The sequence below is a fragment of the Festucalex cinctus genome, chromosome 2 (assembly GCF_051991245.1).
Source record: "Festucalex cinctus isolate MCC-2025b chromosome 2, RoL_Fcin_1.0, whole genome shotgun sequence".
Lineage (NCBI taxonomy): Eukaryota > Metazoa > Chordata > Actinopteri > Syngnathiformes > Syngnathidae > Festucalex > Festucalex cinctus.
Window position 1 is genome coordinate 15,934,290 of NC_135412.1, and position 15,194 is coordinate 15,949,483.

Here is a 15,194-nt window from a genome sequence, read left to right on the forward strand (position 1 = left end):
TGGCGCATTCAAACTGAATGGCCCGAGCCGCCAGCCGTAACAACAGGAAACACGACAAACATGACGGGACATTTACGCAGGCATCACAAAGATTTAGATTTATCAAATTCAACTAGAAGTGGGAAAACAACGGTCCAACCAACTATTTCATCCTCATTTACAGTGAAACTTCCACACACTTCAGCTCGCGCGAAACGCCAGATCCATAGGTCTATTTATAGCAGCAGACCTGCAGCCTTGGAAAACGCTGGATTCAAACATTTAATTAGTGTACTTGAACCACGCTACAGTATGCCCAGCAACTGTAAATGTTGGGATATAGTTTGTTCAGGCTGTATTTGTTCCATGACTTTGGATACAATATATTTTTTGTTGTTGTTGCACATTGCACATTATTTTAAGAGGAACGCACAGCACACTGTTGTAACCAAAAACAGTCAATAGATGGCAGGCACCCACTGTGACTTTTTGTTTTTGTTTTTTTATTTTTTATTTTACACTTCAGTAAGAACAAGACGGTTAACTTTATATTGTAAATAAATTCTTTGAATTTGATCATTCCTGCCTAATGTCAATTATCATATATTACATAAATTTACACAAAAATAATATGGAAATTGCATCACCTATATGTAGCCGATCTTTTGAAATAAGATTTACTGTACAATGAATAGAACCAATGATCATAGACTAGCCTTAGCCTACAGAAGCATATGCCTCTGTGTTATAAAGTGGGGGAGCGAAAAAAAAAAAAAAAAAAAATCGAAAAAAAAATCGAATCGTGACCCCAAAATCGAAATTTAAATCGAATCGTGGAGTTGGCGAATCGTGACACCCCTAATATATATATATATATATATATATATATATATATATATATATATATATATATATATATATATATTTTATGTGGAATTTTCAGGCATCTGTACTTTTGAGCGAGTTGACTTTTTAAAAGAAAAAGCTTTTGGAAATATAGATATTTTTTGTCCTATTTTTTTATTTTTTATTTTTTTGCTGCACCTGGCTGGACCGTCACTTGAGTGCAACTTGAGGAACTGGTCAGGGCTGATCAAGTGATAATCCACAAATGATTTCAGTGGAGCGTGACGGATGGACGGACGGAATGTCGTACTCGCAGAAGTGTTGGCCGATGTCACAGGCAGGGACTGTTTTGACGGTTTAGCGTGATTTTAAAAAGTCAAGCTTTCGAATAACCCCTGATACTGTCACTGGCAATGAGCTCCTCTTTTCTTTTTTGAGAGGACATCTAAGCAGGGCATAATATGATTGGTTGCTTGCAGAGTTTAGTAAATGAAGCTAATTGCCTCCAATTCATATATTTTTTCTCTCCTCCCCAGTGCATAACGGAAGAGGATGAGGGAGTTGGAATCGATATTGCAAACACATGCTATTTTAAGTTGGCTTGTTTTGTGCAAATTTGACCCCAAGAAAGTTGGGCCAAATTGACCCAAGTAGTGGATCAATTCTTTTGTTTTTGTTTTTACCCAAATTGGGTTATTTACTGTACATTTTGTCTTTGTAATTTGTGTGTGTTAATGTCTGAATGTGTTTTAATAAGTTTACCTGTGTTTCAAGTGTATTGGAGTTATAAAACTGTAAAAAAAAACAAAAAAAAAACTCGCGTCTCTCAAAAGAGTCAATATTTGTCTTTTGGGTCACGTATTGATAGATAAGGAAAAGCAGGACAAGGTCAGCAGACGGAAAATATCCACAAGCGTGCTCTTTGCTTTGTCTAAATAGAACCGGAATGAAATGTCGAGAAGACATTTGTGCTTGACTTTATGGGAGCAGATTGCCTTCCGCTTGTCAGACTCCACACGCTCAGCAACAATTAATTGACAGCTCAATCGTCAAATTTATTTACAACTATACTGATGATCATTTAGAGACCTTGTCCAAATCACCTGGTTTTGTAAGCATTCTCCCATTTCTGTTATTCTCCATGAGAGCAGTCTTTTTGTGTTGAACCCTCCAAACAAGACATTTACAAATATTTGCTTTTATTTTGTGTAAATTTCTGCACTGAACATTTGAAATAATGCCATTTTTCAATAAACAGATGGAAATGAAAAATAAATAAATCTGAGTCATTGATTAATTTAAAACGCATTGAGACTCATTTTAACAACGAAGCATCGTAAATGTATTGTTGGGGTTTATCTAGTTTTATTTGTTGACGTCTGTAAAGGATGATTTATGAAACTGGTCTTGCATAAAAGTGGAACAAATAGACCCAGCTAAACTGCTTGCATGATGTTGAGACATCAAATAAGTCACTTCCTGTCTGTGGTTCTTCATAAAATGTCAACACAACTAAACATACGGTGTACCTACAAACATCTACAGTAAGGTCCACTTGTCCACCACTTGAGAGTTTCCTTTGGCTTCTCTTTACTCAGCTGCTGCTACGAGTAGTTTGCAGTGGAGGAGGTCACAGGAGCGATGTGCCCACTTGACATCCTCTCAACCAATCACGAGGCAGCACTCACCTCCACCTGGTGGCGCCAAGTGCGGGATCGGCAATGGTGATCTAAAGGTTAAATGGACGACCATGTGGCAAGGCAGTGGGTGTTGGGCTGGAGGTTGGGGGTGGGGGGTGGTGGGGTTACTGGAAACAGAGCCATCATGGTGTAACTCCCGCCTGGTCCGTTCTCACAAAAGGTCATCGGGGCCTTCCAGGATGTGACTCACTCCTAAACTGCACGTCGGCTCGAGACCAAATTGCTTGGAATTGATTCCTCCTAGTTATTCTTAAAAAAATTAATACCATGCTAAAAAATGTTTGGATTTTTTTTCTTGCAATATTTAGTCTGTTGTTGCAACGATATTAATAAATTCTCTTAAAATTCAGATATTTTTTTTTCAACGTTGGAAAAAAACACATTTTCTCATTATGACTTTTTTTATTCTAAAAACTGTAACTATATTTGCAAATTCTTGATTTTTTTTATGTAGAAAAAGAAACTTTTATTCTGATATTTTCCTTTTTTTCCTAAGAATATATGACTTTATTCCCATCTGATGTATTGAAATCTAAAAAAAATAATAAAAAAAAAATACTAATATTACAGTACACAAAAATACATCTACTCTCGAACAGTTCAGGTTTTTAAATCTAATCTAATCTAATCTGACAAAATATGCAACTTTATTCTTGTAATATTACCTGTTTATTTTTTCCAAAAAAATATACTATTCTCATTAGGGATGGGAGAGTACCGATGCGGTATTGGGCCGATACCCTGGTTTATTTCAAGGAATCAGTAATTGTGATAGCAGCCAAGGCCCCGATTTTCGGGACCAAAAGTACTAGTGGTATCGGTACTTGGTATTGGTGAGTTTCACCGATACTGAGTACTCATCCTGGTATCGGTCTGAAAGAAAGTGGGATTGAAGATCCCTAATTTTCACAATATTTTACGATTTTTCAACCTAGGAACAAAATTAAAACTTTATTCTGGTAACATTATGCCATTTTCCCCCCTCAAACAATATGAATTGATTCTCATCATCTACTATTTTATTTTACTAGTTTATACAATATTCTTGTAAAAAAAAAAAAAAATATATATATATATATATATATATATATATATATATATATAAAATAAATAAATTCTGATGCAGTGCGTTCTTTTTTTTTTGCAATATTACATCTTTTGTTGTAAAAAGAAAAAAAAAATGTTTGTCAGATTTATTTTTTTTTAAACTTTTTTTAACTTCTTTTCCGTAATCTGATATTTTACATTAAAAAAACGTTCTGGTAATATTGTGCAATAAACCTTATTGTCGTAACGTTGGGCCTTTTTGTTTATGAAATGCGTACATTCTTGTGTATCTGACGTATGAGGAGCCATCTGAAAGGTTACTTGAGCAGTGACTCACGCACCCATACAAACACACACACACACACACACACACACACACACACACACACACACACACACACACAGTCGAGTGACATCAACCAATTACGACTCAAAATTACTGACTCAGCAGACAAACGTTGGAGCAGTTCGACATGTCCACAACAACTCAATCGAGGTTGACGTTCCTTCTCTACTATCACGCTAACGTTGAGAAAAAAAAAAGTAACGTGCCTATTTTGACCAAGTTAAAAAAAAACAAAAAAAAACACTCAAGTATTTTCAAACATAAACAGTCGGTCTCAAGTAAAGTACCTAAAAAAAAAAATCAGCTCCTTGTATCAGTAAAAAACTACACACAATATTTTTGCTTTGATACTTCAACGTAACGCCACAGATAATCAAGTGCAGTATTGGGAAGTGTCCACTAGATGGCATAGTGCGACCTTTCCTTTGAAGCCTACGCGCTTTGTTCACGTTTGTTTGCTCAGATCCTCAAGTTACAAACATAATAAATGCTTCAAGGATCAGGATTCGCTACTGAAAGGGTGGTACTAATTACTGATACAGATACTGAAGTCAATATTTCAGCTATCTACTTGTATTTTATTTTTCTGCTCTGAACATTGTCGAAATGTTTGTTTTTTTTAACCTCGATGTGAGCAAACGATTTTATTTGATTTTTTTGCAAACAACAGACAACACAACTTTCTCAAATATCAACATCGAAAGATAAAGAAAAAAACAGCAAAAAGTTATGGTGCAACATACTAGAGAAGTTATAAAATTAGAGCAAATCTCCGATATTTTCAAAGCTTTTTGTTTGTCAGGGAACTTGGTTGAGAGAATGAATTGTCTGAACTCGTTCTAAAAAGCTGTAAAGCATGTTTTTTTCCCCACGGATTTTACAGTGAATATATTTCAACATCAAAAGGAATGCATAGATAGTTCGAATTATTTTTTCGCTACAGCCTACCATTTTCAAAAACAAACAAACAAACAAGCAATACATTCTTCCAAGCAATTATGACGTCCTTTTCAATGTTATTATGAATGAAATCACACAATTTCTGCCAAAATAATCTGACAGATGAACAGTACCAAAACAAATGTACAACAGTTTCAGGGCACTCGTCACAAAAGCTACACTTAACATATACTTTTTGAATTTCTTCCTGATGTGAGCGAACGATTTTTTTTATTTTTTATTTAAGCCACTCACTCACACACAACTAGCTTACTTCATGTAATCTACATGGTGTCTCCCAGGGGGAGGAGCGAACCCGCGCCAACCGGCACCGAAGCCAAATGACGGTTCCACTCCTCGAGGAACGAATTTAGTTAAGCGTTGGCGATCGTGTGACGTCACCAGCGTGTGTGGCGTGACGACGGTTCATCTGTGGTGTCTTTTCTGTTCAATATATTTATTGCAATTCAATTCAATACAACAACAATAGAAAATACAATAGAAAAACAGGAAAAAAAACCACCCCATACAAAACTCAAATCCCCTATCTCTCCTGTCACTTACAAAAAAGTACATCTGTGGTGTCTTTGAACGCGCCGAACGGGCACGCGCCTCACACAAAGTCCCGGAAGTGGTCGGCGGCGCGCACATGAACGCGTGGTCTCGCGAGCGAGCGACACAGGTGAGCTCGCGCAGACGCGCACTTTCGTCACCTGTCAGCAAAGAGAAAGCAGCACAAAACAAACCGGGCATGTACTCGACGAGCAGGATTCAGTTGGACGGACACACGAGCGTTTTACCGTGAGCGGCCACGCGAAAAGGAAGTAAGTTGACGCGATTCTTACTACGAGCTTTTTTTTGAACCCATTTATAGATGTGTGTCTCTGCCCTGTCGTGTGCTCGAACTTCTTTCCTTCTTTCCTCTTCTTTCTTTCTCAACTGTATGTTGTGACCTAATTATGTAAGCTTGAGGTGTTAAGTGAGGTTTTGTGTCGTGTTCGCTGCAGTCCTCGAATGACTTGGTGTTGAGTTGGAGCTTTCAAAGATGGGGTTGATTTTTTATTTTTTTTTGCCCACTAAAACAAAAAAAAAGTGCATATACTGTATTTTTTTTTAAATTCGTTTTGGAGAAAAATCTGTACCCAAATTAGTTATTTTGCTTCAATCTGTACAGATGTTACAAACTTTCCCCTCTCTCATCCAGAACCCAAACACAATGTAAACAAAAGTATGTTTAAGTATTTGGTATATGAGTTATTTTCAAATAATTTGATGAATAGTCTAATGGTAAAGGACTTTTATCTAATTTAGCATGTTTTTTCCCCACCCGCACATACCACTTGTTTAAACGGAGTCAGCCATGTTTGAAGTCCTGACTTCAAAATGTTATTTGGTTAATTAAACATGCCATAATAGTAAAGAATCAAGCGATACAAACACTTCCGGGAAGTCCAATGAAAATGTCATCTAAACAAAATATCTTCAACTTGTATGTATGTATGAATCATAAACCAATAACTTAACATTTTGCCGCGGCTCTGACTTTGTCAAAAGATGGTGAGTGGCGACCCACTGAAATTTACGACAAATGTGCATAATAAACTGCTTAATAAAAATTGTTTGAGTTGCACAATTTCCATGCGTTTGCCCTTCATAATCTTTGAATACAGCATAAATGATCCAAACTATTCATTAAATCCATTACACGCTTCTCTTTATACGTTGTCAATCACAGAAAAGACATGCAGTTTTCCTGGCATGTTCACAAATTAAAATGTATCTCAGAAAGAACACGTTTTATTTTGCTGTTCGCTGTTGTATGAGTGTAAATTGATGCCTCATCCTGGCACTGCAGCTCACAAATCGCTCTGGTATATTGCAACAACATGAGGTTTCCTCCAGTGGCATTACCGGTGAAGACTGCTTGCGTGACATGGGATCGATTGTAAAAGAAGCTTTAAAGAAAAATAAAAGATCCATTTGTATTAGTTTTTATGTAAAAGGAATCCATTAAGCATTGGATGCAGATCAATCCGATACAGAAAAGACACAGCAAATCATTCCGTTTCGTTTGGGACAAATGACAACCATGTTTTTCCAGGAAACAATTATGACCGTTTGTACGGTAACACCCACAGAGAGTTGGTAAACATTCAGTGAAATTGTTTCTATGAGGCAGAATCATTGTATCTGTAAAATCACTACTTTCCAGGACGGTCACACACACACAAAAATAAAATAAAAATAAAAATGCCATCTTGCTTGAGTTAGCAAACACTACTCTCTTCAAGATGCATTTTAAGTCTTTTGTTCCTCTTTAAACGCCATCATAAGTTGTTGTAGACTTATTTCACACTGTTGTACAGCTAGATTTGATTTGCTTACTTGGAATTGTACATCTTTTTTATGAAAATTTAGTTTGATATTGAAGTGTGTGTTGCATATGTGGTGTGAACACGAGAAGCAAACGTTGTTGCTCATTGCGAGCTGCCAAGGCGTCAAACCGCAAGCAAGTGTGCATGTCTGTTGGAGTCAGATAACACACACACACACACACAAAAAAAATGCATCTTTGGTGCTCCCTTTAACAATCATTTGCTGTTGAACGGCTCCAAATGAATAAGATACACGTTTGGTTTGCATCTTATTCATAATGGCCTCATTAACGGACGCCACTGTAGTTAGCACATTTGTGGCACACTTCCGAGGTTCTAGCTTGAAATCTCGGTGCCAGTCTTCCTGTGTGGAGTTTGCGGGTTGTTATGTTGGCTTCACTGGAGATGAGAGAAAAAAAAAAAGAAAAAAAGGGGGTCGTAACAAGCAACAACTTTTCATATCTGCAGACCCACTTGGCTTCTCCTCCTCCAAGTAGTACCCAAGCAGTCAAATGCTGACTTGTCTGCATAGAAACGTTTCCTCATCAGTCGCAACTAAATTTGGAAACATCACGTGGTGATCTTTCTATTTTTAGCACCGAACTCAAAAGAGGATGTTTGCATATTCTTGAAGGGTTAGTTTGGTGGCGATCATTTGGAAGTATTTTTAGCTTTTGGCAGGCTTTCAAAAAGCAGCCAGTCTTTAGTCTGCTTCCCTTCCGTTGACCTTAATTAATGGCGGCAGGGCAACGGCGGCCAGCCGGCGCTTAGTTTGGTTTGACTGCTTTGCCCCCTCAGGCAGTACAAAGTGCAATGTATCAAGGAAGACGCATGCATGTTTATGGGGCTCATCATATGTTGAATCACTCTAGGGATGATTGCGCTGTAAAGGAAGGGAAGGGTTGCAGACCTCGTTTTCAAAGAAGGGCAAGCAACAAGTATTTACCCGAACACATATTTCAATGAAATGTAATTAAATCAATCATAAAATTTGGAGGCGCCAAAGTCCTGTTGGGTGATTATGTTTGATAAGGTGGGCCAGATACACTTTATAGAGCTCTAAAGTCAACACTGCTCGGGTCAGAGTGTATCGCATTGCGGCATTTTCACAAGACAATATTTACAACAAGCTTGCTTTTGCCAAAAATCAGGCGGCTTGCTACTGCAAACATTTCAAATGTTGGCAAAGTCACATTACAGCATACATATAGTAATACATTTGTTTTCACAAGCATACTTTACTCATCATTAAAATTATTTGCAATAACAAGTATCACTTAATCCCTTTTGTTACCAACCCCCCACCTCCCTTTTTTTCACCTAATTATATTGAAAATAGTTGAACTAACTTGACTTCTGATTTGGAGGAAATGGCAGAGTTGTGTTGACACCTGAAAAACTGATTTGCCGAAAAATGTTCGGCTAGTTTTGTTCAAACAATAAAAAATGAAGACCTATTGGATATACTTTTTTTTTTTTTTTTTTTTCTCTCTCTCCTTGATACATAGCTGATGTGTTGGATCAGGGCTTATTATTGGCAGATTCTCAGAATCAGGTGAGTCGGACTCTAGTACGCAAAAAAAAAAAAAAGTAATCAAGACATCTTTATTTATAGCATGTATCAGCAAATGAAAACTGGTTAAAACATCCCATCATGTAAAAGTTTTTTTTTTTTTTTTGTGGCAATATTTATTTGGGTGTGGTAGTTTCACTTCCAGCACATGAGGCACCTGTCCGGATTATTTGACTGCTAGTTGTGTTGCAGTGATGTCGTAAAAGGACTCTTAATGAAGTCATCTTTCATATGCGTGTTCACGTAATAGCAACTTCCCAGGTGCATGTGGAGGCCCACGTGATCAGCAGATACAGTATCTTCCGGAACCGTTGCCTTGGAAACTTGGCAGAAATGTCACTTCCAACAAATAGTATAACACGTACAGCAGGTTCAGCATAGACACGTCTCATTGTTTGACTCCAATATTGACTGGAAAGATTAGCATGTGCTTCTAAACAAGCACCTTAAGTCAACCGAGAGAAAACTTTGTTCCATGTCAGACTTTCTTCCTTGTTACATTTCGACTTCATAGTACAGCTTTTTCTGAAGAAATGCAGCTTTTCTTTCTTGTCGTTATTGACGAAATGTAGAAAAGTCTGCAGCAAGTCAAACATGTGGAAAAAGTTAAGACACTGAAACCAACAAGGAGCTTGTCACCTGAGGCTACACGTAAGCATGATGCTAAAACACGGACGTGAAGTTCCCAAAACAACAACAAGGAGGAGGAAGTTGTAAATGAGTCAGCCAACATGTGCAGAGTTGATTTAATCATCAGGCCTGGCCTATCATTAGTAGCGAGCAAACGGGGAACTTCCCATCATGCGGGAGGTGGAAGACTAGATGACACACACCTATAAAAGTCAAGCAGCGAACAGCAACCAGGTCTTCTGATCACCAACATCTGCAGGCAGGAAATCGTCCAGTCGTACCTTGAACCTCTTTTTCTCACAAGGCGGCGCGGCATCTGTGGTCCGGCATGGCGAGCCAGGACCCCGTCAACCCTTCGCACGTCGCCTTCGACCGCTTCGTCCAAGCGCAGGACTGCAAGGATGTCCAGCGGCACTTCCATGAGCTCTGCCAGCAGCTGGACGTCAACCGGAAGGACTTCCGGAGCTTCTACGGCAAGCTGAAAGAGAGACTCAACTACTGGCGGGCCAAAGCTTTGTGGACCAAGCTGGACAAGAGGGCGTCTCACCCGGACTACCAGCAAAGGAAAGCATGCGCCAGAAACAAGGTAACATGCAAGTCTTCACCTTTCAAATGAATCTGTGACAATTGGCAGACGGCATATTGAGGAATTTCAGGTAGCTACAGAGAATTAGCAAATAAATGTAGAAATTAGGGCCCGACCGATATGCATTTTTTGAGGCCGAGACTGATTTTTGGCAGAAAAAAAAATACAGATTACAGATTAATCTGCCAATTATATATTAAAAAATATATAATGCATAACATTAACCTCTTCCCCAATTCCTTTTTAATGGGTGCCACTTACACACAAATGTCATTGTTCGCTATTAATATTCTCTGCTTTGAATGACAAGTCCATATAAAAAAAAATCCGAAGTATACAAGGTTATTGTATAGATTCATGTGTCAATAATAAAACTAGTCTTACCTGTTTACAACTGTTGTAAAGCATTAACTTTTTCTTATATATATTTTTTTTTAACTGTGTTATTTTCACAAGTCTTGGGACTTAACTGGGCTAACCTGGGACCTCGGGGATTATATTTCGTGCCACGTCATGTGGAAATGTGTTGCGACAAATGTTTGCTTCCTTGAATTTTGAGAAGAAAAAAAAAAAAGTCTTTGAATCCTTGAAATATCAACTTTATACTATAACTTGAAAGGACAACGACAAAATATAAATAGGAAGGTGAAATAAGAACAGAATAAACTAAAATAATAGCAACTGAAAAAACAGAACAAAAATACTGACTGTTCCCCTGCATTGGGGCAGTGTGGTGCCATGTATCCATGGCGTACACACTTCAAAGTGAGTACAGAAGAAAGTTGTGACTGAACTCTATTAAAATAACTAGTTTTTCACGCATTAGGAAGAATTTGTGCCTCTCCATAGTGTTATCGCATCTGTGCGTACGTGTTCCCACAAGATTTGTGTGTCTGTATTCGCTATTTGAAGGAAAAACACTCCAGAAGTCAGTGCATTTGCTAACTTCCTGTTAGCGCTAGGCTAGTGATGTTGTAAAAACGAAGCATATTTTGTATTTAAATATACCGTGAATTTAATTCTTAGCATTGTGTGTTTAGTTTTAACAGTTAACTCCAACTGCTGTGTCATTAAACAGCTTAAAGGACTTCGGAACTGCAGAATAACATACGCTACACACTTGCTAGTTGCTAATGCTATGCAAGCAAAATGGTGCATTCGGGGTACTTTAACAGCGTCGGAAACTTCGCTTTTCTTCGATAACGTTTTAAGGGGGAAATAATCGTCCATTTGGCTCACTTTTCCGATTGTTTTGGCCGATGTTTGAAGGCCAGTAATTGGTGGCCGATTAATCGGTCGGGCCCTAGTAAAAATTTTGGTAGCAACACACTACTACTGCACTGTAAGCACACGACAACACTTTTGTTTACCACCATAGGCAGACGAAGATGCGGTTGGATTGTTTTTTGGTTGCTTGATGATTGTTGGTCCCGCACAGTGTCTGATCCTGGGCGCCGGGCCGTGCGGGCTGAGGACGGCCATCGAATTGTCACTGCTGGGGGCTCAGGTGGTGGTGCTGGAGAAGCGAGAGACTTTCTCCAGGAACAACGTTCTCCATCTGTGGCCCTTCACCATCTGCGACCTCCGAGGCCTCGGCGCCAAAAAGTTCTACGGAAAATTCTGCAGCGGCTCGCTGGATCACATCAGTGAGTGACGGCTAATGCGCCATAGTGGTGGAAACCGGGAAGTTTGGACTTGAAACGCGGGTCAGTTGCTCTAATCGGGAGCAAGTTCGGAATCACCAGATTCACCTTTTCACATGCTTATTTATTCCACAAGTGGAAACGGGTCATAAAGCAGATGCAGAAAAAATTGTGAGGGTAAAACACAATTTTCATTTAAGAATTTATTTATTTATTGCTTAAAAAGCCATAGTCTCTAACTGAAGAAAAACTGGCTTGGCTGAACTTTAGCCCAACAGTAGCAAAAGCCAGAAAACAGAAACTCTTTATCCACAAGGAAGAGGAAACGAACAGCAGTAACTGACACACCTGTCAAGCTGACACTGGAAATAGAGCACAAGATGAGTTCTGAGAAGGTGAAAATGAAACTTCTTGTACCATTTTACTCTTATACGGACTCATATGTACATTGTATTTTAAGTCATATACTCTGTACCACCACATCAATTTTGTTTAAATGTTTTTGAACAAAAAGATTTAACTATTTTTAGTCATTTATGGTATTGAGTTACTGATCCTTGGGTCAATTGTAACATTTCTAAAGGATTTAAATTTGGGGTGTGAAGTGAGAAATGAGAATAAGTGTTTTACTTTCTTCTCTCTCTCTGCCTTGCCAGTGCAGAAAGTAAGCAGCAGTAGGGCTGGGAATTGATTCATATTTCCTAAATCAATTCCATTCGATTTGGTTCACGATTTACTTTGATTTTTGATTCAGTTAAAAGATTTCATGCAGCACCAATCTTAAATATTTTTTTTATTTAAATAATATAAATTAACAAGATTCAGAATTGTCTTAAAAGTGCTACAAGTCAGGTCCTTGTTAAATGCAAGAACATGTTTAAATTCCTGTGAACAGGAAATTTAAAGAAAACAGCAAGATAAAAAAAAAAAAAATAGGCCTTCAAGTAAAATTCTGCTGTTAATTTATGTAAAGTTCTGTTTTCACATGAAGGCATATTAAGAAGTTTTTTTTTCAATATTAGACTACGAAAAGGAACGTTGATTTGTTTCAAATTTTTTTTTTTTTGGTATTATTATTTTTTTTTTTGACAGAGCCATAACTAGTGTCAAGTTGTGAATTTTAGTATACGTCAAAAACTGGACAGCCACAAATGGCCTTCGTTTGGACCTGCCTGATTAAACTTGATGTTAAGGCAAGTAAAGTTTGAATGTACCTTTTGGGTTTTTAGGCATTCGTCAGCTGCAGTTAATCCTTTTAAAGGTGTCGCTTCTCCTTGGGGTGGAGGTTCACACCGGGGTGACGTTCCAGGGTCTGCGTGAGCCCTCAGGAGACAAAGGTACCCTTCACAACTTCTTTGCTTGACGCCTTCAGTGCAGCATCTGCCGTGCTGAGGCCTTTCTCGCTCTTTTTTTGTATTTGATAGGTTGGACTGCCAAGGTGCTGCCTGAGACTCATCCCGCCTCAAACTTCCAGTTTGATGTTTTCATTTCAGCCGGCGGAGGCAAGTTCGTCCCCGAGGGTGAGACTTAACGACACGCCGCTGCAGTCTGACATTTTGCGAGGGCGTAACTATGACCTCGTTATCATCGTGATGCACGTTCAACATGTTCATGGCTCCCATTTTGCTCGCCAGGCTTCAAGCACAAGGAGCTGAGAGGCAAGCTAGCCATCGGCATCACGGCCAACTTCGTCAACAGGAACACGGCGGCCGAGGCCCAAGTGGCCGAGATCAGCGGCGTGGCCCGCATCTACAACCAAAAGTTCTTCCAGGACCTCCTGACAGAGACTGGTATGAGTCCACATGTGGGTAGATGAGAGGTGGTCTGGGAATTATGAGGGGGAAAAAAAGTCACCATGATTAGGGTAGCGACCACTAAGAGTGCTAAATCTAAGTCCACCATTTTGATTTACTTCAGAATTTGTTGCCTTTTTTTGTGACTAGTTACAGAGGTCATATTTGAACAAACTCCTACAAAAATTCATCCGATCGACCTAAATTGTCTTCAAATGTTGCTTGTTTCATCAAAAGATGTATTTGATGAAAAATGATTGAAAGAACGCTTTATATTTTGTCGCACACTGTTGTCATGGTGATGCACTGTTTACAATGAAAAATAATGCTGTTTTTGAGGGTCTAAACTGGGCGGAACTCATGAAACTTTGCACATGCGTCCCAGACCTAGCATGAAAATCATTATTTTAAAGATTTCTGTAGTCTTTTTCAAAAAATGGCTCAATTTTGCACCCTACAATTATTTTTATGAAGCATAATAACCTGGATCTGAAGCATAGTAACCTAAATCTGTGAAAATTGTGAGGCATGTACAGCTGCCCAAGGCCTACAAAACGTTTTGTTTTTTTTAAATAGTCATACGCAAACACTGTTAAGAAGTCGGACATTTTGATTTTATATTGGAATTTGGTGTAGTTTTTAGCCTTTTATAGCGGTCATACTACTCAACTCCTCCCACAGAATTAATCCAATCATCTTCCAAACTTATGGTGTTTCATCTAAAGACTTTTAAGGGGAAATCAAAAAATGTCTTGACAATAATATGTTGTATGCTGGTCAAAACACTACATTCACGTTTGTGGAATATGGATTACGCAGCAAAATGCACATTGAGCCCTGAGGCAGTTTTCAAGCAAATAATTTCTTTTAAAACCTGGGAACCCTTAGTTAGGTGCCATTCTTGTTTTCCTCACTCTGTCGCTTGCTATCTGTCTCTCTGTGCCGTCCAGGTATTGATTTGGAGAACATCGTATATTACAAAGACGACACCCACTACTTTGTCATGACTGCAAAAAAGACGAGCTTACTGAAGAAGGGCGTCATCAAGCAGGTGCGAACAACACGACTGTCACAAAGAGGAACCGGACGGTTCTGAACGCCAGCCGGCAGCACAAATACGAGTTATGGCCGACATCCTGCAACTTGTCTTCCTGTCGTCCAGGACTTGAACGAAGCAGAGGATTTGCTGGCGCCGGCCAACATCGATCAGGAGGCACTGCGCCACTACGCTCGCGACGCTGCCTACTTCTCCACGGGGGGCCGACTGCCCGAGCTGCAGTTCGCCCGCAACCACGTCAGCGAGCCGGACGTGGCCGTCTTCGACTTCACGTGCATGCAGCGGGCCGAGAACGCCTCGCTGGTCAGGGAGCGCCGAGGCAACAAGCTGTTGATGGCTCTCGTTGGAGATTGCCTGGTGGAGGTGCGTGCGCTTTTGCGTGTCACAGTCCTCAGGAGCGTTTCATTGTGGCATTGAGCTTAACTCGGCTCACTTAAACAAGCAGAAGTCTGGCAAGTCGTAAAAAGGTTTAAAAAAAAAAAACTTCAAGCTGTTTTATTGCCAATCCTAGTTGAAGTTTACTCAAACATAAAAGAGAATTCATTACCGTTTGTGTCTTTCAAACAACCACATCTTCCTAAAAGAAGACGCCACTAGTTTTGAGCCAATCATACTTTGCATCTTTGTTGCTGGCTTTAACCTTTTTAGCAACAGATTGAACATAAATGCTTCAGCAACCA

At 39.1% G+C, this 15,194-nt stretch overlaps 1 protein-coding gene and 1 long non-coding RNA gene across 3 annotated transcripts in view; both read left to right on the plus strand.

Annotated features, from left to right (window-relative positions):
• LOC144013895 (uncharacterized) overlaps nt 1-2,584 on the plus strand; it is a 59,962-nt gene extending 57,378 nt beyond the window's left edge. Inside the window, exon 4 of one of the 2 annotated variants that reach the window (XR_013282360.1) lies at nt 2,424-2,584. This is a non-coding gene — a long non-coding RNA (uncharacterized LOC144013895). Of the gene's footprint in view, nt 1-1,361; nt 1,899-2,423 lie in introns of those variants that run through there. The other variant, XR_013282359.1, reaches the window with a different exon arrangement.
• Nucleotides 2,585-5,458: 2,874 nt separating this feature from the next.
• mical1 (microtubule associated monooxygenase, calponin and LIM domain containing 1) overlaps nt 5,459-15,194 on the plus strand; it is a 28,914-nt gene continuing 19,178 nt past the window's right edge. The window contains exons 1-8 of the mRNA XM_077513253.1: nt 5,459-5,681; nt 9,740-10,021; nt 11,460-11,667; nt 12,894-13,001; nt 13,089-13,184; nt 13,299-13,454; nt 14,408-14,508; nt 14,620-14,877. Of these exons, the coding sequence (XP_077369379.1) occupies nt 9,764-10,021; nt 11,460-11,667; nt 12,894-13,001; nt 13,089-13,184; nt 13,299-13,454; nt 14,408-14,508; nt 14,620-14,877 (1,185 nt within the window). The 5' untranslated portion in view covers nt 5,459-5,681; nt 9,740-9,763. The remainder of the gene's footprint in view (nt 5,682-9,739; nt 10,022-11,459; nt 11,668-12,893; nt 13,002-13,088; nt 13,185-13,298; nt 13,455-14,407; nt 14,509-14,619; nt 14,878-15,194) is intronic.